Source organism: Vombatus ursinus, unplaced genomic scaffold, assembly GCF_900497805.2.
Source record: "Vombatus ursinus unplaced genomic scaffold, bare-nosed wombat genome assembly UNPS02014807.1, whole genome shotgun sequence".
NCBI classification, from domain to species: Eukaryota; Metazoa; Chordata; class Mammalia; order Diprotodontia; family Vombatidae; genus Vombatus; species Vombatus ursinus.
In genome coordinates, this window is record NW_020954585.1 from 4,851,057 (window position 1) to 4,875,216 (window position 24,160).

At 34.4% G+C, this 24,160-nt stretch overlaps 1 protein-coding gene across 7 annotated transcripts in view; it reads right to left on the reverse strand.

The window, feature by feature from the left end:
• The window catches only part of LOC114052499 (transformation/transcription domain-associated protein), a 169,861-nt gene that overhangs the window by 24,688 nt on the left and 121,013 nt on the right, over positions 1-24,160 (reverse strand). For all 7 annotated transcript variants that reach the window (XM_027875152.1, XM_027875148.1, XM_027875153.1 and 4 more), the window contains exons 59-65: positions 23,501-23,766; positions 22,847-22,947; positions 15,322-15,523; positions 10,478-10,642; positions 9,128-9,218; positions 7,364-7,563; positions 5,995-6,256 (exon numbers count right to left, since the gene is read on the reverse strand). In XM_027875152.1, coding sequence (XP_027730953.1) covers positions 5,995-6,256; positions 7,364-7,563; positions 9,128-9,218; positions 10,478-10,642; positions 15,322-15,523; positions 22,847-22,947; positions 23,501-23,766 — 1,287 coding nt within the window. The remainder of the gene's footprint in view (positions 1-5,994; positions 6,257-7,363; positions 7,564-9,127; positions 9,219-10,477; positions 10,643-15,321; positions 15,524-22,846; positions 22,948-23,500; positions 23,767-24,160) is intronic.

The following is a 24,160-nucleotide window of genomic DNA, read 5'->3' on the forward strand; positions in this document are numbered from 1 at the left end:
TTACTAAATAAATCTTCAACTATACTTAAATGACAAAAGATTATATTGATATCTAAAATATTAAAATGTAACTTAAAATTGTACTTATTATTACAATTTACATGATGCAGAGAAAATAGTTGGTATATATGTGCTTCTGGTACTTACAAAAGACAAAAAGGGAGACTACAGTATCTCTACTACTCCATTAGTATAGAAACCAATTGTAGTTATTTGAACTGGTTAGACTGAAAACAAATATCAAAACTAATTCCCCTGTAGCATCAACTTTGAATTTAAACTTTATTTCCTGAAATGATAAAATAATAGTTCTTTATCAAGCTTTTATCGTAAGACCTGCAATGAAGGATCTCACAAAATCACCCATTATCAGCACTCTTTACCAAAAGTAAAGAACAATTCTTCACTTTGTTTCTAAAGCACAGTTGCCATAAAGTTGCTTGGATGTCTACAACTGTCTCCTTTTCAATACGGATACTAGAAGGAAAGGGAGAGCAAGCAAACAATGAAGAGACTGGTACTAAATTAACAATTCATTTTCTGCTGCCATCACAAAGCCAGTGCTCATAGCCATGGCTCATCTTTCTAATTTCCCACATGCTGACCCCTAGCTAAAGAAACAACAATCCAGTACAAAAATCAACTCAGTGTCATTTGCTGATTTTTTTCCCCCACTGGTTCTAATTCTCCATTTGAAAACTTTCATTAGTTATGTTTCATAATTAAAGCTATAATTAGCATTTATAAATTTTTCCATTTGCAAATAATATGAATCTCAACTACCCACTAGCAAAAGCCATATCAACTGCAAAGATGAGTTTAGGGTTCCAAGAAGAGCTAGCAAAATCATAAGGTTAAGAAGATGGATTGTTCAAAAGAATATTAAAGATATAAGTAAATTTATTATCATCTATGTCTGTAGAAGAAAACAAGTTATCAACAAAATGAGTACCCGTTCTATTTAAGCTCTAAGAGGGAAGACAATACTTTAAAATTTCTACAGTTTTACTGATGGGAGTACTCCCTCTCCTGATCCAGAAGGCAAACCTCTTATAACTAACTCTGCAGATAATTTCAGGAGTCGCTGTGTCCAATTGATTAAGGGTACTATGGTCAACCTTAAAGGCCAACCCCCCCACTCCAAAAAAAAAAAAAAACCAAACCCCAAAAACCAAAACAAAAAAACACCCAGTCTCTACTGTCAAAGAGCTTATGATCTTGCTCAAGAATAAAGCAAGAGTTAAGACAAATAAAAATGCCAAAACAAAACAGATTAAAATGGCTAGTTACTTTCTTTAAAATGAAAAAAATAATACTGTTTGCATTTTCTTTATGTCACATGAAAATGGAAAATAACAATACTCAACAATCTGAAATAATGTTAATTAATCCCAGCTTTTAACTGTCATCTTCAATCATCTGAACTGACTCCATGACAGTGGGTGAGGATTGCCCTGTCACCTAGTGTTAATAATTAGAGGGTCAATGTTTTATCTTAACACATACACAAGAAACTCCCTGTTGGAGAAGAGCCTTTAAGGTGTGTGTATATTATAACATGAAAAAAACAATAACATTGGAATCGTGATTTTTGGTTCCTGAAATTGTATATGGCATGAAGTTTCTGGAGTTGAACACTTAATTAATGTTAATTAATGTTAATTTTAATTTAATGTTAATGTTTTCACAACCAGGTGAGGATTTGTTATCATAAGGCGGAATACATCTATAACTGCACTCCTAGGAGTCCACGTTGCAGCTGAACCCTTTGTATATGTCTTCTTTTCATTTAGAATGGGAGCTCATTAAGAGAAGGGTCTGTCTGCCTTGATTTTATTTTTGCATCCTTAGTGCTTAGCACATTATAAATGCTTTTTCATTTATTCAGTACAGCATATAAATATAATCCTTTAGAGAGCTTTGATGTCTGCAGGTAACAGGGGAGGCTTTGGAAAGTCCTGAATATGAGCGTGGCCACTGTAGCTTCATGGTCTGTCTTTCCAAGAATGGGCACATCACTGTGCTTGGGCTTTCCTCTCGAAGCCCTCCATGGCAATCTCAAACACTTATAACTTAAAAATAAAACCTACTATATCTCTAAACTTGGGATGTAGAAAAGTGCTATGAGGCTTTGAAACTGAAAAAATCAAACTGTAAGCCATGGGAGTTATGGGCTGTCATTCCAATCACACAACAAGAATATGATGGACAGTAATCAGAGCCTTTTGTACATACAATATCCACCTAACAAAAACACTAGGTTTATGATACTCTCAGCATACAGACAGCTCTCCTAAAATGATTTGCCCAGAACTGCAAAATGAATATTTTGCCACAGTCCACAAAAGAAAATCACTATTTCTAAAAGTGAATCTAATAAGGGAATTTATTATATATACTAAGATTATATATAAATGCAAATAAAATATTACCTTCAAAAGCAAATAAGCACATTAAAATATTAGCAGATGAACATACTGCATAAAATGCTAATATATTCCTCACTAAATTCAACAAGGTAATTTATTTGTAATAATTTAGTAACATGAGAAACAGTGTGGTATACTGGTCAAAATTCCAGCAAAACCTTGGTATAAAAGTCTCAACCTTGACATACACCTGGCAGCAAGACAATGGGCAAGTCACTTAACCCCTCAATGTCACAGGAAACTCTCTAAGATTATAAATTGTAGAGCAGATGCCAGTCCACATTGGTAAAGGGAATTTTCCTCACTGTAAGCTTTCTACACCAATAAAATCAAAGATCTGATTTTAATTTAATTCATTTATGCTGAGATAAAATTACATTCATGGTAAACAATCAAAAAAGTATGCGCTGAGGTTATCAGCAAAAGGTTTCTGTTAAAATAGACTCTAAAAAGCAAGTGGCAAATCAATGTTGATATTTGTCTTTCATTATTAAGGCACACATTATCCACAAAATTGTCTAACTGTATGTGACTTTTATTAGTGAATAAGAAAACCATATGGAGTACAGTTAGTCCTTAGTGAATTGTCAAGTACATAAAAGCACCCATGCATTTTAGTTATAAAGTCTCTCTAGTTGTAATGAAAAATAAACTTCTAATATGCCCAAGTAATTTGATAATTTAAGATATCAGAGAATGACACAAATGCATGAATATGAGGATGTACCAAAGCAGGTACTGATTGCAATTTATAATGCTATTTCTTGTCTTCCTTTCTACTAAACTTCTCAAACTAGTGGTTCTCAAGGGCTTATTCCATTTTCTTAACATTTGGTTCATTCCTCTAATTGTTGTAATCTGGCTATTATTGTTACCACTCTGGAGACTGTCAGGACTACAGTATCAGTAAAGACTTGTACTGAGTCCCCACCATACTTAACCTCTTTAGCATTTGATTCTAGTGATCACATTCTCTTTAAAAACTCTCTCCTCTTGTTGTCCAAGTCTTTTCCTCTTTATCCACTTTCACCAACACTTCTTTGCAGATGATGCCAAAAATCATTATTTCTGGTCCTGTCTGCTCTTCTATCTTCCCCTCAAAATCCAATTCCCTACTTGACATCCCTATTTTTATCAATATTGTTACTAATAACCAACTAAAATAAAGATAAAAAACTAAGTCTCTGACTCCCATCTCTCTTTCAATCTCCATTTTTATCCATTATTTTATTCAGTCATTAAGTCTTGTTGATTTTTCAGAGTCCCAGCAAGTCTTTCTTTTCTATTTCATGGTCAACACCCAGATCTAGTTTCTTATCATTGAGTCCTGGCTTATTGCAGTAATTTCCTAATTAATTCCTTGGACTCATCTCTTCCCTTCCTCCGAACCATCTACATACCAGATTAATCCTAATAAATAACTATTCTGTCATACCACTTTGTTGCTCACAAACTCTCAATACCTCTAACTGCTTACATATAAAACCAAAACTGATGTTTGATATGGACTGTAATGCGGCCCAAATTTTATTTTTTCCCCTTACAACAAGAAAATCCTCATACCACTATTTCCTAATATGGAAATAGCGTTTAACTTTTAAAGCCCTACACAACCTGGCCCACATATATCTTTAAAGACTTGATGGACTGAGATGGAGGCAACTGGTCTTCTCTGTGTTCTTTATTAGTGACACTCTGTCTCCCTATCTGTTCACTGGCCTGCCTACACACCTGGAATGCCTGCTTATTTTCACCACACAGAGACCCTGTCTTCCTTTAAGACAGAGCTCATGTACTATCTTCCACATGAATCCATTTCCTGCTCCCCATAACTGCTAGTTTCCTACTTCTTACAGTTAATTATTTTGTAGACATATTCATTAACTTTATATTTTGCTACATATTTTATATCTAATTGTCTCCTCCTACTTCAGAATGCTCTTATTTCCAGAGAGTACCACTCCCCTTCTAGGTACCTAAAGTTCCTAGCTTCGAAGTCATTCTGGACCCCTTGCATCGTGACCCCTCAGATGCCAAGTCTTGCCTACTCTATCACCACTGTTCTCCATTCACAAAGCCTCCGACAGTTCACCTTTATAATCTCTCACCTAGAGAGACTACAGTATATATATAGCCTCTTAATCAGTCTCCTTGTTTCAAGTGTCTTCCTCAACCCATTCTCCAGAGAGCTCCACAAACACAGTTCTGACCATGACAATGCCTGACTAAATAAATTCCAACAGTTCCTGTTTCTTCTAGGATCAAATACAAAACCTTTTGTCTGATGTGTCAAGCCTTTCATAATCTGGCTCCAAATAATCTCTCTAGCCTTAATATACATTACTCCCCTTCATCCACTCTTTGGCTCAGCGACATATGCCTGCCTGCTCACTGCTCCTCATATACAACATTCTATCTTCTGTTTCTGTGCCTTTGCCAAAGGCTGTCCCCAATGCCTGCAATGTCCTCTCCTTCCCTCTGCTTCTTGGAACCTTCAATTTCATTCAGAACTCAGTTCAAATAAAACTTTCTAGAAGAAACCTTTCCTAATTCCTCCTCCCACTGCAAGTTCCTTCCCACTCAAATTATCTTGCATTACACACACACAAAACATGTGTGCATGAAACTATATGTGTGGGATATGTATTACACTACACACATATTCTTGTTATCTCCCCTAATAGAATGTAAGGTTCTAGACAGTGGGACTTTTAATTTAATTACTTAATTACACTGCTTTTAAAAAATTTTTGCTGAGACTTTTATTGATTGATCAATGGGCCAGGGACTGTCTTTATCTTTGAATTATTATTCATAGCACTTTGAATACAGCAGGCCTATTTTATTTAAAATGCAGTATCAATTCACAAAGATATTTACTATGTTCTAATTCCCTATAGTTTTAAGAAGTAAACAGGAAGCACAGCATATTTTACTATTTCCTTGCTTATTAGACTTAGTTAATTAAATATAATCATAAGGGCTCTCAATGTTGACGGTAGGACAAGACAAAAATGTAAGATGTGAAGATCACAGCTGTACAAGTTTTTTGCAAAAGCACGGCTATCAGGAGATATCAATGCCTAAATGCAGAAATGAACAAAGCAAGGGCCAGAGGCTATAAGAATAATCTCTATAACATGCAATAAATTTAGAAACTAACTAGAAGTCATTTAAATAGCAATTTGCCCTGGCATTCATTTCAGCAATGGGCAAATAGTCTATAACAATATAAACAGATAGCTAGATACAAAATAAGGGTTCTTTTAACCAGGAAACATAAATCAAGTAAAGGGTCCAAAAATTAGTAAATATGATAACTAGAAAAAAAAAATTCACGTAATTGTTTTCTGCCTTATTTAGTTCTTTTGTCTTATTTAGTTCAAACTCATACAAACTTACCAGGAAAGTGAAAAAGGTAAAATAATATATTCCTTTAAGAAATTTTTATTTAAGGTTGGTAAGTACTAAGTCAGTTCTTAACATGTTAACTACTCATCTTAATGCCTTCTTTTCTTTTTCCAAAGGAAATAAGAAATGTGAATGTGGGCACTTGAGCACTCACCTGTTGTGAACTGTCCTTTCAATTTCTGAAAGACAGGATCCTGTGCTGTTGCTTGTGCTCTTCTAGCCAAAGACTCAGAGGCAGCACTGGAAAACATGGTAGAAACATTAGACACATTTTCCAGGCCAACTCCAAAGGTGCTGACCAACTTCTTGACAAAATTGAGAGTGTGCGGTGTGATTTTGGCATCTGAAACTGTTCCATTTTTCTCAAAAGCTACAGAGTAACATTTTGCCAGGCCCTGCTGAAGCTGTCTGAGAACCTAAAGGAAAAGAGATGAAAGACATATTATAATAATGGAGACCTTTCAATCAACAAACATTTATATTGAGGACCTTAGTACCAGGCACTGTGAGTATTATGTAAATTAATACAATATGGAAATACACTCTAGAATTAAAAACAAGTTTGACAACCAACTCTTGCTGATCTAAGTGCTGTATTCCAATTCATACTATTCAAAAGTTATAATTATGTAAAATATGGTAACTGGTCCCACTCCAACAGAATATGCAGTGCAAATTCAAAACTAAGCAGGTATAATACTGAGCTGTATTATCAATTCAGTAGTTTAACCACAGAAAATAACCTAATTCTTTCTTTAGTTGGTTTTCTTTTTACTCTCCAGCATTTATTCAGAGCAGGCCTCCTTCCTCTACCCATCTGAGAAAAGGTAAAAATAAAACTGGAAATAAAAATACATTTTAATATTGGGTTAAACAATATAAATTATGAATGTAAACTGGCTGCTAGAAATATTACAGAATATATTACAAGTTAAATATATATATACATATATATTTGGATTATCCATGAAACTTTAATTCTACTAATGTAGCTAGTTGAGAGTAATTAATTTTAATTCAGTAAATATTTATTAAGCACTTATTATACGCAAAACACTTTGGCTGGCAGAAGGGACACAAAGCAGTCAATCATATTAGCATTAATTAAGTACCTACTATAGGCACTACATTAAGTGCAGTCTTAAGTCCAAGAAGTCTGTGCCCTCGGGGAGCTTACATTCTATTACTTCATTAGCTATACCTAAGAGTCCACAAAGGGAAGCAATTTAGGTCATAGAAATTACCATCAAGGATGAAATAACCATCATACTTTTCAAGGAAGGTTTCTCAAAGGTTGAAAAATCTGTTTTTTTAAAGTCTTTCCTTTTTAGATATGAAACTAAGATTCTTAATAAGAATGTACTAGTATATGAAAAGAATATATATAGCTATTTACAAAGTCCATGTTTATTAACTAGAACCATAATAATTCATAAAACAAATTAATTCTATAGAGTACACATCAGTTAATATACATGCGAATCATATCAATATATAGAATTTCCAAATTCATAACCAAATACCTCTTCATGCCAATTTTCTCTGAACCAGACCATCTGATCAACAATGCCTTCCAGAGAAGACAGAAGAGTTGGATGCAGTTCTCTCTGCATATGCATAATTCTGCTGCAACGCCACATTGGGGCTGTGGCTCTAATTGGTCCAGGATCTGATGCAGAATGGGATTGACTGCCTACTGAACTTGGTTGCTGCTGTCCAGAATCTGAGAATACACACAAAAAACTGTAAATTATAAAACATAGTGTGATGTCTTACTGCTGTGAAAGCTAGACTTGGTTTAAAAACTGCTACCAAAAAGTAGCAATGTAGTGTGATATAAAGATCACTGGGCTAAGAGTCAGGAGAACAACCACGCTCCCAGTGCTGTCCTTCATTAACTGCAGAATCACAGGTTCAGAGCTGGAAGGTATCTTAGGAATCCATCTAGTCCAACCATCTCATTTTGCAAATGAGGAAAGTGAGTCCTCAAGAGGGGGAGAGACTTGTTTGAGGTCACACAAGTATTAAGCAGCAGAGTCAGAACTTGGACCTGGTTCCTCTAACTTCAAAGTCAGCATCCTTTCCTCCGTAACCCAGCAACTGGATATTCTCAGCAAAAGTTCTCTTGGTTATAAAACACAGATGGGATATGCCCTCCCTACCTCACAATGTGACTGCGAAGATCAAGTAAACTGACATATCAGGATGGTACCATGAAAGCTGCCGACTGCTCTGAATGGGAAGTGGGGGAGTAATATTATGCTTATTTTATGCTGCATACATGTCACGATATATCTTTTTCAATTAATTTCCCAACGACCTGAAAATAATCTATAAACAAGTCTGAAACATACACAGTATCTAAGACACTCTAAGATCCAGGTAAGTAATTTTTGTATAAAAAAGATAAAATTTATATAACTCTGGAAATAGTGAGCCTGTAGTGATTGTTTTTCCAGTTCTATCTTTGATCTTAAAACACAAAAACACCAAATCTTAAAAATTAATTTACTTAGACATTTGTAAATAACAATATTTACAAAGATTCTTAATTTATAATTTTCCCAAAATAAAAACGTACATTTAACATTTATCATCTTCTTTATGTACTGCCACACTTGCCAGTGAATCTAACAGGGCCAGAGTCTACCTTGTAATATGATACTAATAATTAACTATTGCAAATGATAAGCATTTTTAACTGGCCATATTAACAATAGATAAAATACTTAATACACCAAAACTGAGAACAAAGTTCAGAGCACATTTTTCTAGCTAATGACAATTACTTATTTTAATATTATTAACTCACAAATCAAGGCTGTGTAATATTAAACACAGTTTTAATTCTGAGCAATGAAGAAGTTTTCTTTGTGCTTTTTTCAGGTCAAGTCAAATCAAAAGGCATTTAGTAAGCTCCCATATGCACCAGACACAGTGTTGGGCATACAAAGAAAGTCAAAAACAGCTTCTGACGTTAAGGAGGCTCACAATCTTAATAAAAGGGAAAAGTTACAGGATAAAGACAAAAATAACCATGTGCCAATTTTGGTATATACCTGAGAGAAGGGAGTTGATACAGTAAAAATACAAGTTATCTGGAGTAGATACTGTATTTGAAATTTAAAGAGCATATAAAATTCTTTGAGCTGTTCTCAATACATTTTATCTATCCTCAATAAACAGCAGAAGCATAAGATACACTAAAAACATTGATACTTCCTTCACATCTTTTCATTCTTCTCAATTCTTAACAATGCTTTCTCATGAAAAAGAAAACAACTCACCACTTTTGTAACGCTCTCGCTGCTCAATTTTCAATGTCAAATATAGAGTTCTTATGGGAAAGTAAACAGCTTGAGGATATACTCTTCCAACCTATTAAAATACAGAGGAAATATTCATTCATTCATCACTCTGTTATTGATAATTAGACTTAAATAAAGAAAACAAATTTGTTTACCATACTCTATAAATGAACAACTAATTAGCACTGAACATACACAACTATATTCAACAAAGAGTGTACTTTACTAGTGATCATGTTGTATGAGTCACATTAAATTCCTGTTTCACTGAAAAACAATTAAAGCATTCTAGTTTAGCTATGCCCTCTCCCCCCACAAAAGGTCTAAGCTAGGCTAAAATGGTGTGTTTCTGCACATTCTACCAAGGGACTGTTAATGAGGAGCCTTACTATCATATTGCCCAATAAATCTGAAGAGAGCAAAATGTAAGAGTACCTGGATCAGCACAAAGATCTTATTCATGCATACAACCAAAGAAAAAGAGCTATAATGATACCGCTTAGTCTTTAAATTAGGCCACAAGTCCCAGTGAACCCAACACTACCTGAGAGCTGGACCCATTAGAGTGTAACCTTACTCCACATAATTGCAGTGCTGAGGCTGAAAAAAACAGCCACTTCAGGTAAAGAGACACCATTTTTACCAAACTGAGGTTATATGGTTCCTCTCAAAAGGCCGAGTAGACATCATCATGTAACTTTGGCCTTATAAATCTATTAATCACACCTTCTACTAAACTGAAATGACTGAACAACAAAAAGATGTACACATGCATCTAACTCAATTGTAAGATAAGGGCTTACTAAACTACAGCAGATTTGTTCAATGTTGAAGAATATTAAAAATGTGATTTGTATTCCAAAGGACATTATGCCTTAAGCAGAACACTAAAACCTTGGCATAAATCTGTACCTCATTAATTAAATAAATTGTCGATTTTTGAACTGTTAACAAAACATAAGCACATTTGTGGAAGTTGGATACAAAAACAAACATCAGACAGTTTATGAAAGAATAAATTGCACTTAAGGTGATTCTCACAAAATTACTAATGGGATATCATATTTTTTATTTCATTTTACAACATATGTACACGTTGCTCAAATCAATGAGATCGCAGTTCCAATGTTACAAAGGATCCATTAGCTATTATCAAAGTTCATACTAAAATGATCAGAAAGTTCTTAAAAACACACCTTCTATCACTATTATGTTGAAATTAAATCTCTGGTTTAATATACTGAACAAAAAACTTGCTTTCTGAAAAGAATGTAAAAGATTTAAGGTAAGAAATCAATCAACAAATAAAAATACCTTAATCAAACCTACCTGACTTATGAGGTTCAAAAGAAGTTTGCCTTCAGAACCAACTAAACAAGTTAACAGCTGTGGAATCCAAGCCAGCCACTGGATGGGAGGCACTCCGATGCAATATTTATCTACTGCATCGGCCAATGTATTTTTGTCATCATCAAAACTCAAGAGCCATAATACCTAAAGAAAAGACAAAATATTTTAAAATTTTGAATATATATCTTGTTTGCTGTGATCAGTTAAGAAGTAGGGGGAAAGGGAAGGGAATGAGAAAAGCACCTATTATACATCAGGCAATGCAGGCAATGTGTTAAGCGTTTTACATTTGTTCCTCACAACCCTGCTATTATTATCTTCATTTTAAAATCAAGGAAACTGAGGCAAACAGAGGCTAAGGGATGTGTCAAAGGTCACAAAGCTAGTAAATGTCTGAGGCAAGATTTGAACTCAGCTCTTCTTGACTCTGGGTCCAGTGTTCTATCCATTGCACCACCCAGCTGCCTCCATATAAATATAAATATAAATATATTTCTCTGATTATAAAATACCACAGAGATAATACTGGCAATGCTAATTCTCAGTCATTTGTCTAAGACCAAATGATAAGCTGATTTTATCAAATAGCAAGGAAAAAAAGAAACATGATCACTAAGCTTATCACTACATAACTTGAAACAGGAGACTGTAAATGTAAAATTTTCATGTTAAAACATAGGTAGCAAAACTATTTTTTAGATGGTATCTTTCAGATAACTTTTAGAAAGCAGCTTTAAGAATAGAGAGATCGGGAGTAGCTAGGTGGCAGAGTGGATAGAGCACGGGTCCTGAAGTCAGGAGGAACTGAGTTCAAATCCGAGCTCAGACCAAACACTTGACACTTACTAGCTGTGTGACCCTGGGCAAGTCACTTAATCCCAATTGCCTTAAAAAAAAAAAAGATCTCCAATCAATCACATATGGTACCAATAGTAGGAGATATGAAATTTCATGATCAGATCTTAATTGACCTGATGAATCACTTAGGGAAAAATCAAGGGTTCTGAAAAGAATTATCAAGCCAAAAAATTTAAAATGCTTTTAAAACTTCATTTAAAGAAACTTAATGGGGCAACTAGGTGGCACAGTAGATAGAGCACCAAGCCTTGAAGTCAGGAAGACCTGAGTTCAAATCGGGCCTCAGAAACTTACTAGTTGTGCAACCCTTGGCAAGCCACTTAACCTTGAATGCCCCACCCTCCCAAAAGAGATAGAAACTTAGTGATATTTTGTTTATTCTTTAGTGATCTTTTTGTTATAATGTAAAATATTTTACTTTGACAATTTCATGTTATTTTTCACATGCTTAAATGTACATATGAGGCAGCTAGGTGGCACAGTAGATAGAGTGCCAGGCCTGGAGTCAGTCACATCTTTGTGAGTTCAAATCTGGTCTCAGACATTTACTAGCCGTCTTATTTTGGGCGAGTCACCTAACCCTTTTGCCTCAGTTTCCTCATCTGTAAAATGAGCTGGAGAAGGAAATGGCAAACCACTTCAGTATCCTTGCCCTCCAAATGTGGTCACAAAGAGTCAGACACAACTGAAATGACTGAACAACAAAAAGATGTACACATGCACATATTTACTTTACTCAAAAGATTCCTACACCAAGAGGAATGCTCTAAATCAAAGGCCTCAGAGGTCCGAAATGTGTGTGTACGTACATATGCGTACGTGTTTATCTATGTGCCACCAAAATGTAAAACAGAAGTTTACTAAATCATGCCATATTTTTGTTTTTCTCACCATACAGAGCATTGTGCCTTACAGAATGTTAGTAATAAGTTGTTGAATGGCTATAGATAGACTAAATCTATGAGGAGTGCATTTCTACTGAGATAGCACAATGATTTTTTTAAAAAATTCATCAAAGATAAGTGATGAAAGTTAACTACCGGTGAGAAGGGCAGATTTACTTAGGGAATGTTTCTAAGCATTTTAATAAATTAAAGAAATTTAGAGCAAGATATTTAAAACTTGCTCTGACTTTCAAACATTACTACTGGCTGATAAGCAACAGGTAACATTACAAGCTGGAATTTGGACAAGAAAGAACAGCTCACAACACTTAGCTCTAACTGAGGGATCTCAGGACTTTTAATGTTCAAAGTTGGTAAAGAAGCCCAGTTTACTCAAGGATACCAGAAAAAAACAGTGTGATCCTACATAAAGGGCTAACTAGTGCCACCTACTGCATCCTATCCACATTCACCTCTTTAGCAAATTGGTATTATTGCTTGGAAATATGTCATTCAATAAGTAATCAGGTTCTGATTACAATTGTTTGTTCAGAAGAACACAAAATCACATAGTTTCTACAATAGAGAATTTTAAAAAAAAATCAACCAAAAATAGTACTAGATTCAAACAATTAATTCAAAGCTTGGAATTGACTAATGATGATATCTCTCTTTCCTGGGAATTTTTTCTGTGACAGAATGAATATAATTTTCAAGCAGCAGTAGTATATAGTAGTATAATTTTCAATGTAGCAGAGAGAGTGGACTTGCAGTTAAGGGAGACATGTTTACACACCCAGACACCAGTTATATAATCATGAGAAAGTCGCTTATACTTTCTCAAAACTTCAGTTTTCTCACCTACAAAATGGAGAGGCATTTTACAAACCTTAAAGACCATACAGCTGTCAATAATCACAGTAATAATAAATCATGTTATTATCATTGTTGTTCTTATAACAGTCTTTTAATCCCAAGGAAAGCTGGAAGGATGGATTCATACAGAAAACAATTTCTTTTGATTAAAATATGAGTTGTGCCATTCAGTAACGGTCAGAAAGCTTTGAAGCCAGGAGGACTTGCGTTCAAATTCTACCCTTGCCACCTACTTGCTATGTGGCCTGGAAAGTCACTTTACTTCTCAGTGTTCCAGGTAACTATCTAATAAGACTGCGGCAGAAAAGGTAAGGACTTGCGCTGGTAGAGAGACCTTCCTCAACTGGAAATTCCCTACACCAAAGAAATCATAGGCCCAGTCCTTGTCTCTATTCTGAGATAACAATTAAGATAAAACTGAAAGAAAGTAAAAGTACATAAGTTCCTAACATATAAATGCAATTTCATACACTCTTTAAAGACACAAAGAATGATGAATAGTTGGAAGTATATTCATTGTTTGCTGACTATACCAATATAACAAAAATGAAGATACTACCTAAATCCCATATTTAGAACTATATCAATCTACCAATGGAATATTTCATAAAGCTAGGGGGAAAAAAGACTTTGAAATTCATTTGGAGGAATAAAAGATATAGAACCTCAAGGAAAATAATGAAAAAATATAGAATGGAGGAAAAGCATTTCTATAACTAATTATATTATAAAGCAGAAATTAAAACTATTCAGTACAATTCAAAAAGTAGAAAATCAGATCAGTGGAACATATTACATAAGAAAGAATCGGAGATAACTGAATTCAATAAGCCAACACTCAATCTGAAAATATAAATTATTTGAGGAATAATTCCCTATCTAAAAAGAAATGGTGAAAAAACTGGTAAGTGGTTTGGCAGAAATAATATTTAAACCAACAGCTGATGTCATATAGTACAAAAAAGCTCAAAATGGGTAAGTGAACTAAATATGAGAGGTCAAATGAAGATTAGACAAGAACCAGATGGAAGCTACCTTTCACAGTAATGGCTAAAGGAAGAATCCCTTTTTTTGGGGGGGGGGGGGAGAGGCAATCAGGGTTAAGTGATTTGCCCAGGGTCACCCAGCTAGTAAGTATCCAGTGTCTGAGGCAGAATGTGAACTCAGGTCCTCCTGACTCCAAGGCCAGAGCTCTATCCACTGCGCTATCTAGCTGTCCCATAGGGGAAGAATTCTTAAGGCGCAAATGATACAATAGATAATTTCAAATACATGAAACTTAAAAGCCTTTGAGGTAGAAAATCAATGCATTTAGGATAAAAAAAGAAATTGTCAATTGGGAAAAAATCTTTGCAACAAATATCTTCAATAAGGACCTGATATGTAAGATACATAATTGTATTAAGACTAATAAGACCAAATACCATTCCTCAGTGGTCAAAGGATATGAACAGTTTTCCAAAAAAATTACAAGAATTAATAAACACAAGAATACACTAAACTGTTAACAATGCAAATCAAAACAACTCTGAGATTCCATCTCACACTCAGCAAATTGTCAAAGATACAAATAGTCAACTATTATTCAAATGAGATAACATCTGTAAAAAGTGCCTTTCACATAGCAGGCACTCTATAAATGCTATAAATTCCCTTCTCCTTACTTGCAATCAATCCAATCATTCCTGTAAAGCAATATGAAATTATGCTAACAAAGTGATGTTCATACTCTTAGACCCAGAGATCCCACTGCTAGATAAATACCCCAAGGGAGGACAAATATACACCAACTTACTGAACATGGAACCAAAATGAAAGATTCTGAAGCATTAAATCAAGTTCTAGGTAAAAATAAAAGTTATCAGCACTGAAAACAGCAAATATAGCTTGATTCCAATATTATTCCTATGTAAGAAACAATTACCTATTTAACTTGTTTCTTTCTTGGAAGATATCAAAGAATGAAATAATATGAGTCTATCCTAATGGAGCTTACGATAATGATTCTAAATCTAAAATGCTATTTCAATATACCTGATCAAATAACACAGATTAGTAGTACTACTGTTAAAGGGTAAACTTTGGGAGTTAAGTTCAACCTCCATTTGTGTTTATGGACCAAGAGGAATTCTGCTGCAATGACATAAGGTTTAATTAATTAACCAACAAGTATTATTAAACATGTATGTACTTCTCCAGTCTTACCTTGGCTAAGTATTTTCTTGATTTGCTCTCATTCTGATGTCGACATGCATGTAAATAGCAAGTGATGGCAGAAACACCAAGGTGAAGCTGCCGCTCCTTCACAAATATATTCTCCAAGTAATCACCCCACATTGCCCAAGCCTTCACCAACACATCGTGCATTTGTACAGCTGCTGAGAAAGCTTTGTTTGCCTCCTCAGACCTATCAGAATGCAAAAGGTTAAAATATGAATTCAAACATTTTAAAACTTGGTCATATTTTCAAGTGAGTAAAACTCCAAATAACTCAAAATAGAACATGTCCAAAAGATAGTGGAATTACTCCTAAAAAACTAACAGTTAAAATACAATTCCAGAATCTAAATTTATCATTTTAATGACTAGATATATTTGCTGAGAAACAGGAAAGAGAAATGAGTTGGAATAGATTAGTCTCAGTTCCTTGATCTATAAGATGAGAGGATTGTAAGGTCCCTAAAAACTCTTAGAGTCTATATTTTTCCCGAGGAAAGGTGAGATCCTACTGGAGAACTTGGCTTACAACTCCTGGCTGCGTAACTACAAATTCTATAACGCTTAACTACTTGCTAGCCATCTTTGTTTTCATCTGAAGCAAGTTTAATCCAATTCCTTACTGGTCAAATGTCCCATTGTGGCCTTGACTAATAAGCTTGTAAATATTTTTAATGAGCAAGTGATTGAGGCCCCGCCTAGCAATGGTTATAAACAGTTCATTAAAGTCCCCAAATGGGAAGATTTACATTTTGGGAGATAGTACTAAAATAATTTCAAACAAAAAAACAAAATGGACCAAATAGCTTAGAAAAACAAAGAAATATACCAAAAAGACTGCACCTAGACTGGCAGATAAAATATTTCAATTTAATGGACAGCATTGAAATCACTCTGAAACAGAACTAATGCTATATTAGAACAAACTGTCTTTGCAAAGGTGAAAAGGATTAATTTTCAAGTTTTCCTTTTAAATTTCATAGAAAACATGCTGAAATGTCTGTTAAAACATAACTTCTGTTCAAAATTTTATAATGTTGAGATTTTAATTTTATAGAATTACATTTAATTACGTGCCAAGCTAAAAAATTTGACAATTCCAAGGAAGCATAATTTGACTAAAACACTTTTCTATAGAAACCTCAATCATTGCTTTAAAAATTCTTCTTTTAAATAATCTTCTAAATTTTGTTAGTAAAAATGAACCTAAAACCAAATTTAACTCATTATATTCCAAATCTTCCCTCATGCCTTGCCATTAAAAAAAAAAAATCAAGGACAAAACTGCACTGGTAAGTCATATAACAAAACTGCATTATAGAAATGATTGCAGAAATTCAATGTTTTGTGCTCCATCTGCTGGATGCACAGGAGCACATAACTGGACAACAATCACAGAGACTAAATGTTAATTTCAACTAAAACAAGTCCTACAGCTTAAACTGCTTGCTGCTAATTAACTGTATAAGAAGACAGATTTTGTTTCCAAGACCAAAAAGAAAAAGGCTACATGATATACCTTCTAAAATGCAAGCACTTGTAAAGATACGCTGATATGATCAAGTAAGTATTCAGTACTCAAAAGGCAAAAAGTTTTAACTTTTTCTAAAGTATCTATGACCTTCCTCTAAGGACCTCAAAAACTTTAAATAAAGTTACTGAGTTCTTTCTCCACTTATCACAACACTGCCTCATCACGAAGTAGACATTGCCTATGTCCCAGAAGGCTGCAACAGTAGAACCCAGGTTCTGGTAGGACTTATCAAGATGGAACTTCTCCAAGCACAGTTTCTATTGTCCATCGTTAGAGAATCTGTCTAGCTGAGTTTAGAGAAGCTTATCACCAGTTACGGTCACCAGATCAATTTTCTGGTCACATCAACTCATAAAACAGTATACAGTATGGCATGTAGAGGTTTTAATTTGCATCTGTGTACCACACAGATAAAATCGGATTCTTAAAGTACTGAAGGGAGTAATGAGTTATTACTAACTCTAAACAAACATTTTTGAAATCCTTTTGAGAACTATTCATTATGGAGATACAAAGACATGTGATCACAGTCAAATGACACTAGAGAACTGAGCTTCTAAACGTTCTCATAATCTGAAGTTGAACATTATAGTTTTAAAAGTAGTATATGAGAACAGAAAAGTCTGACTAAGTAGCTGCTGCCCATTTGGGCCCCCAGATTAGCCTGTTCACTTTAGACAAAGGTATAAGATTCTGCCCCAGTCTTTCTCTATTTACTGGGTTCCACTGTCTGCTCCGTTTACCAAACCAATCTCATTCCCTAGTCTGCTCTAATACCACTGGTTCTAAGCTTTCTCCCCTCCCCTGTGCCATTTCTATAGTTTAATCTCAATTTGGGTTTTGATTTACTTCAACTGCTGTCTCTCTCTCATGGTAGTGAAAAGCAGAAATAAGAAGAAAACATTTTTAAATGCCAAGTCCACTTCCCCCCCCACAAAATTCAAAGTATACAAAATTCCAAAAATTAGTGATGCCTATAAAAATACTCAATAAAAAATATCCAGGTGGTTTTATAGTTTATTATAACATTCTTTTTTTTCTGAGAGGAATGCTTCTATTATTTGTTTTTATTACTTAAGTTTCCAGTTATTAGGCAGAAAGGTATAATGCCATTTGGTGTAGGGGAAAGTGCACTGGATTTGGAGGCAAATGGTACAAATCTTAACTCTGCTACTAATTATGTACATGACCCTGGTGAAGTCACTGAACCAACATAGAACTTACAAAATGAAGGGGATAGAATAGTTGATTATGTTAGATAATAATTAGTTAGCAGTTTTATAGTGCTTTAAGGTTTATAAAGTGTTTTACAAATAACTCATTTGATCCTCACAACAACCGTCAGAAGTGTTATTATTATCTCTATTTTACAGATGAGGAAATTAAAATAGAATGATTTGCACAATATCACATATCTAAGTATCTGAGGTCATATTTGAACTCAGTTCTTCTTGGCTCCAGTCCCAGTTCTCTTTGCTGCCTTATCTCTAGGGTTAATTTCAGCTCTGAGATCTATCCACCTTTCAAAAAGAAGGTAAGAGTTATTAAAGCAAAATAGAGGAGGAAAAGAATGGAAAACAAGTATTAATTTAAATTACTAGATAATATCAGTTGGCAGCCAAAATAAAATCAGAAATAAACATCTGTCTTAAAAAGTTTTTCAGAAACACAACAGTACTAGTTCTACTATTCAGGGGCTCCTCCCCTAGTTTGTGGATTAACCAATACCTCCTCCCTAGATTTCCTCTTGGCTTCTCTGATTGCTTCTTAACACTTCCATCAAGTGAAACTCCCAAGTCATATTTTGATTTGTAGGAGATTGTGGGCTTTGTCAGTGAGAAGGTAGAAGATGCTAGTTAAAATAGTCTGCAAAGAGATTTTTCATTCATCTGTGCTATCCCTGAATCTCATTACTACAGATTAAGTTAAGTGTTTTTCCGAAAGATATCTGACTAGAATGACATAAAAAGAGTGGAGAAGAAAACATCAAGGGAACAAACTATCCCAGCATTACCCAAAGAATTACAATCTCACACCAATATCGTAACAACTAACTTCATTTAATGATTAAAAAATTTATAAAATTCATCACCTACTTATACCAGATGTATTCTTTTCATATTTATATTTATATAATACCATTAAGAAGAGAACTTAACACTTTCAAGAAATCTTAGGTTAATGGTGCTCTTCCCTTTTGTGTAAAAATTTTTAAAAATCAAAAATTGAGAGAAATTTTAGCATATTTAAAAAACAAATCCAATATACTTAAGTTGTAAGAATTATTTAGGGCTTAAAAAAAAAAGAACTCTGAATACTGGTTCAATAGGAGACCACATAGCTTTGTAATTATGATTTGTGGTAATGCAGAAATTAAAATGACTAGCATTATGGAAAACATGATGCAAATGCAAATAAACTTGCCTGTCAAATAGCTGATTAAAAAGCTAATTAGCGTCTATATTATACAGCCTCTTTATTTTCCCCAGCAGCTTTCCATGTCCTTGGTTAGGCTGCTCTGGCACAGATTACAGGTCGCTGTTAGGCGACAAGGAATGACAAACACATATTCATATGACCGTTAATTTCTATCACAGTTTATATTTTGAAAGTTATCAATTGTTGGTGGGGACTACAGGACTCAAGAAGTCTTTTCATTTCCTCACTCATATTATATCAAAAACTCTTGTTGGATATTGCTTCCACCAACACTCATCAAAAAACCATCCATGCCTTACTTAGCACATGGTCTTCATGACTTGCTACAGCCAAAATATTCACCATCTAATAGTCAACCTTCTGGTAATGAGTCACTTCGTTGCTAGTCCTTCAATGACAAAAGACACAACTGACCACACAGAAATCACAACTTTTACAGCAGGTTCGGATTGGCCGAAATACGAACTATTCTAGAACAATCTTTAATAATAGTAACAGCAATTCACATTTATATAGCACAGTAAGGTGTTTAAAGTGCTTTCTTCACAACTTATGCGGTCAATGATATAAGAATTATCATCTCCCTCTTACAGAGAAGACTAGGGACCAAAGAGATTAGGTTATTTGTCCAAAGTTAAAAAGTAAAAGAGCTGGGATAAAAGCCAAGCTGATCATAGCACATTACTTTCTCTTTAAAAAACTAAGCATTGCATTATTATTTAACATCATGTGAGAAATTCTAGCTGAAACAATAAGAAAAAAGGAAATGAAAAAATAGGGGCAAAGAGAAGGAAAAATTCTCCATTGCAATTGATGTACTGAGACAATATTGCTCTCCCCCTCAAGATTCAATGAAAAAATTCATTGCAACAATTGCTTCTGTAAAGCAGGATAAAAAAGAAATTCCAGAAATCAGCCCTTCTAAAGAAAATTGAAAAATAAATTCAGAAGGAAGAAATAGAGAAATTCCATTCAAAATAATTTGAAATAAATAATACATTTGGGTGCAATAGCAAATTTGAGTGCAACTAATAGCAATATTTGGCAGTGGTATGAATGATGAATTAGAGTGGAAAGACTAGAGGCAGAAAGAGAAGGTTATTGAATTAGTCCACAGAACAGGTGATAAAATCTTGAACTAGAGTGGTTTATGGTATGACAAAAGAATAGAAGACAAATACGAAGAGCTAGATTCAACAAGATTTGGCAACTGCGGTGTACAGTGAGAAAAAATGAAGGGTGAAGGATAATTTCTAGGTTTTGAACTCTGGGATACACTAACACACAGAGGATGGAACATGAATGATGATACTACAAAGGTGCATCATTTAGATAGATAAGAACTACATACAAGAAAGCAATGTTACAAAAATTCAGGGAGAAGTGAGCATCCAGAGAGGAGGAGCTGGTCAACAATGTCAAATGCTACAGAGAGGTAAAAAAGGATAAGGCTTGAGAAAAAGGCCATTGGATTTAATAAAGAAATCACTGTTGGCCTCCAACGTAGTTATTTGGGGACTATGATATAGATGGAAGCCAGAGTAAAAGGGATCAAGAAGAAAGGGGAGGTTAAGAAAGTATAGAGACAATGAGTCAGATTTTTCTGAGTCTGAATGTAAACTTCTGTGCAGCAAAGAATGTTGTTGCTTGTTCTTAGAGGAATTCAGAGAAAACATGGGACTATGAGCAAAGCAAAAGAGACAAGAAGGGGTACCTGGTTAAGAAAACAGAAGCAATAGCATATACAATGACAATATACAATATAAATTTTAAAAAGACTTTTAGTGCTTTATGACTTTTTAGTTCATCTGAATTCAGATTAACAGTAATGAAGAAACTTGGCTGCAGAGAACATAGGATAACACAAATATCCCTCTTCTTAGGAGAAAGGATACAGATTATAGGTGAAAAATGTTACACATGCAGTCAGTGGTGGCTGTGGAATGCTTTTTTTTTTCTTAGCAAAGAAACCCATTTATCCAAATCATAGCAAAACAGAAATCAGAGAAGGTATACATGGCAGAATATATACCAGACAATACAGAGTGAAGGAGCTCTCCCATTGGGAGTGAGATAACTCAGCTCAACCGAGAGAGGGTGTTCTGGATCTTACTCAAAGGGAAACTCCCCAATGTCTCTAGAGTAGCAAGCTGGAAATAGGGTCATGATGGAGACCGATAACCCCTCTTGTGTTTTCTCAGAATCTCTTTGTGGAATGCTTTTAAGGAAATTTTTTGTTTGTTTTAAAGAGAGTTCAATGAGGGAGGGTACATTAGCAAATAACTGATACAAAAAGGCCACAATTTTTTTTTTAAATTAACAAAACTAAAAAATTAAAAAATTTAAAATTTAAAAGTGCCAATAAACTTGGGGGGGGGGGGGGAATAAAAGGGCCCAGGGTCATCTCTATAATATGATGAGGTACTAGGGTAAAACTTCAGTGAAGTACCCAAATACCATTGAAATATTCTATTAATTTATTAGTGTCAGTATTTTAAAAAAAAATTTTTCCAGGGCTTGGTAGGAATCTTAAGATAATTGTAAATAAGTATTTATTAATATATAATTATTCTATACCTTTTTCTAAACAGTTTAGCCCACTGATGATAGAGTACAACTTCTAGTCAATATAATTTATGGATCTACATAATATTAATCAAACATTTCAGTTTTTGCATAAATAGATTAAAATGCTGGGTTTTTGTCCTGATTTTGGACACTAACCAGCTGCATGGGATTGGAAAAAATTATGCCAATTCTTAAGGGCCTCAGGTTCCTCAACTAGAAAATAAGAAGGCTGGACAAAAAGATCCCTAAGGTCTTTCCAGATCTGAAATCCTGTGATTATCATAATCCCATATGTAAACACATTCAATTATAGTCAAAAGAGGATGTTAACATATACTATGATTTATAAACAAAATCATTTTCTTAAACTGAGCAAAAACTTAAACACTGTACATCTGAATCACTGAGTGTCATCTCTTTTTATTGATAACTCCAGCTATTTTCTTTTAACAAATATTTCATTTGAATTATTATTTTTCCAAAAGATGAAATCTTCAGAAAAACCTTCTCTATCTACTACTGGGTTCAACAGGAACTGAATCAACATTATAGAAGTTTTAAGGGTTCACTCAACTAGTTTCTGAAAAGCTTTTTAAAAAAGCACACCAAACTGGGGCAGCTAGGTGGCACAGTGGATAGAGCACCGGCCCTGGTCTCAGGAGTACCTGAGCTCAAATCCGGCCTCATATACATAAGACTGTGTGACTCTGGGCAAGTCACTTAACCCCAGCTGCCTCACAAAAAAAAAAAAAAAAAAAAGCACATCCAAATGACTTATCAATCTCCTGTTGAAAGCTACTATCTTGTTATGAGGTACTGTATGTGACACATTATAGAGGAAAAGCAATTTCTTGCTTGAACTTGGTACTGGTTTTACCTCCTGAATGACATCCCTGCTTAAACATTTGGATGCATTTTATTTCTGTTACACCTGTCTTATATGGAGACAGCTCATTTGCCTAATATACATACTTGTTAATCTGTGCCAAGAACATTCCCTTTAAAGCATAAAATTCAGCCGTCATCTCCTTTGTAAAATACTTCAAGTTTGTGGATTCAATGACTTCAAGGCCCTGTTAAGAGAAATTGTGTGTCTGTGTGGGAAAATTACTGAAATTGAATTCCCAGATCAATAATATAAAAAACAACATAAAAGACTGATAGAAGTAATGATCTCCTTGAGAGCCTTTTTCTAACCCACCCTTTACCAGAAGACAATAATATAGTTATGTCAATTACTGGCTGTCAATTATCTAACAGTAAAACAGTTTAACTAAGTCACTAATTGACAAACTTTAGTCTTAGAAACTTTAACTCTGCATCATTAACATTTTTTGAGTCCGGTTTCATTTACTCATCCTAATATTCCCCTTCATCAAATAAATTAAACTCAAAATCCTAATTCTGAAGTCTCTGTAATATAGTTAAGGAAAAAATAGGCAAACAGTGGAACTGAAGTTGTACAACATAATTAAATGACTAGTTGCTATTATAATTACACTATTCTTTTGAAAACACTCTCTCTCTCAATTCCTTGAACATGATTGTTTTCAAATTTCTTACTGCCTTGTTTAATTCATGATTGGAGATTATGTTCAAAAAGAAGACATCCCATTAGCACTCTACCTGCATACATTCATTTTTGCCCATGACTCCAGCCAACTGGAGGTAGCATTTGACTTGCTGTCGAATCTTCTGAAAACAATCCACAATAGGTACCGTAGGAATAGTATGAATACGGCTCAATATATCCAGAGCTACATTGACCAGTCCTTGTTTTCGAGCAATTTTTCCATACTGGATGATGGCTGAAGCTGATGCATGAACCCCAAGCATAGCATTATTGGAACTGGGATCATGCTGCGAACTATTTTCATAGGCAGTTACAATAGCTAGAAAGCAAAGAAATAAACTATTAGTATAAGTTAAACCAACATAGGAAAAAAAGTGTCATAATAAGGTTTGTTAAAAATACAAAATGAATATATGGCTTATGAAAATGGGAGATTTGTGATGAACCCAAGCTACTTTTGTTGTGTATCATACTTATATACTTTTTTCATTAAAAAACAAATATACTTACACATTGCACTCAACATCGCCACCATAGCTAATTACACCATGAAGGTTGTCTTGTAAAACCCTGACCACATGAGCCCAATAACAGGCTCTGGAGTTCAAGAGTAGGGAAAGGGGGGAGAACAGAGAATGGGGCAAGGTGAGAGCAGCAGCATAGCTATTCCAGTTGTTCCTCAGGGACTCAAGAGTTCCGAGAAAAGTGACCTG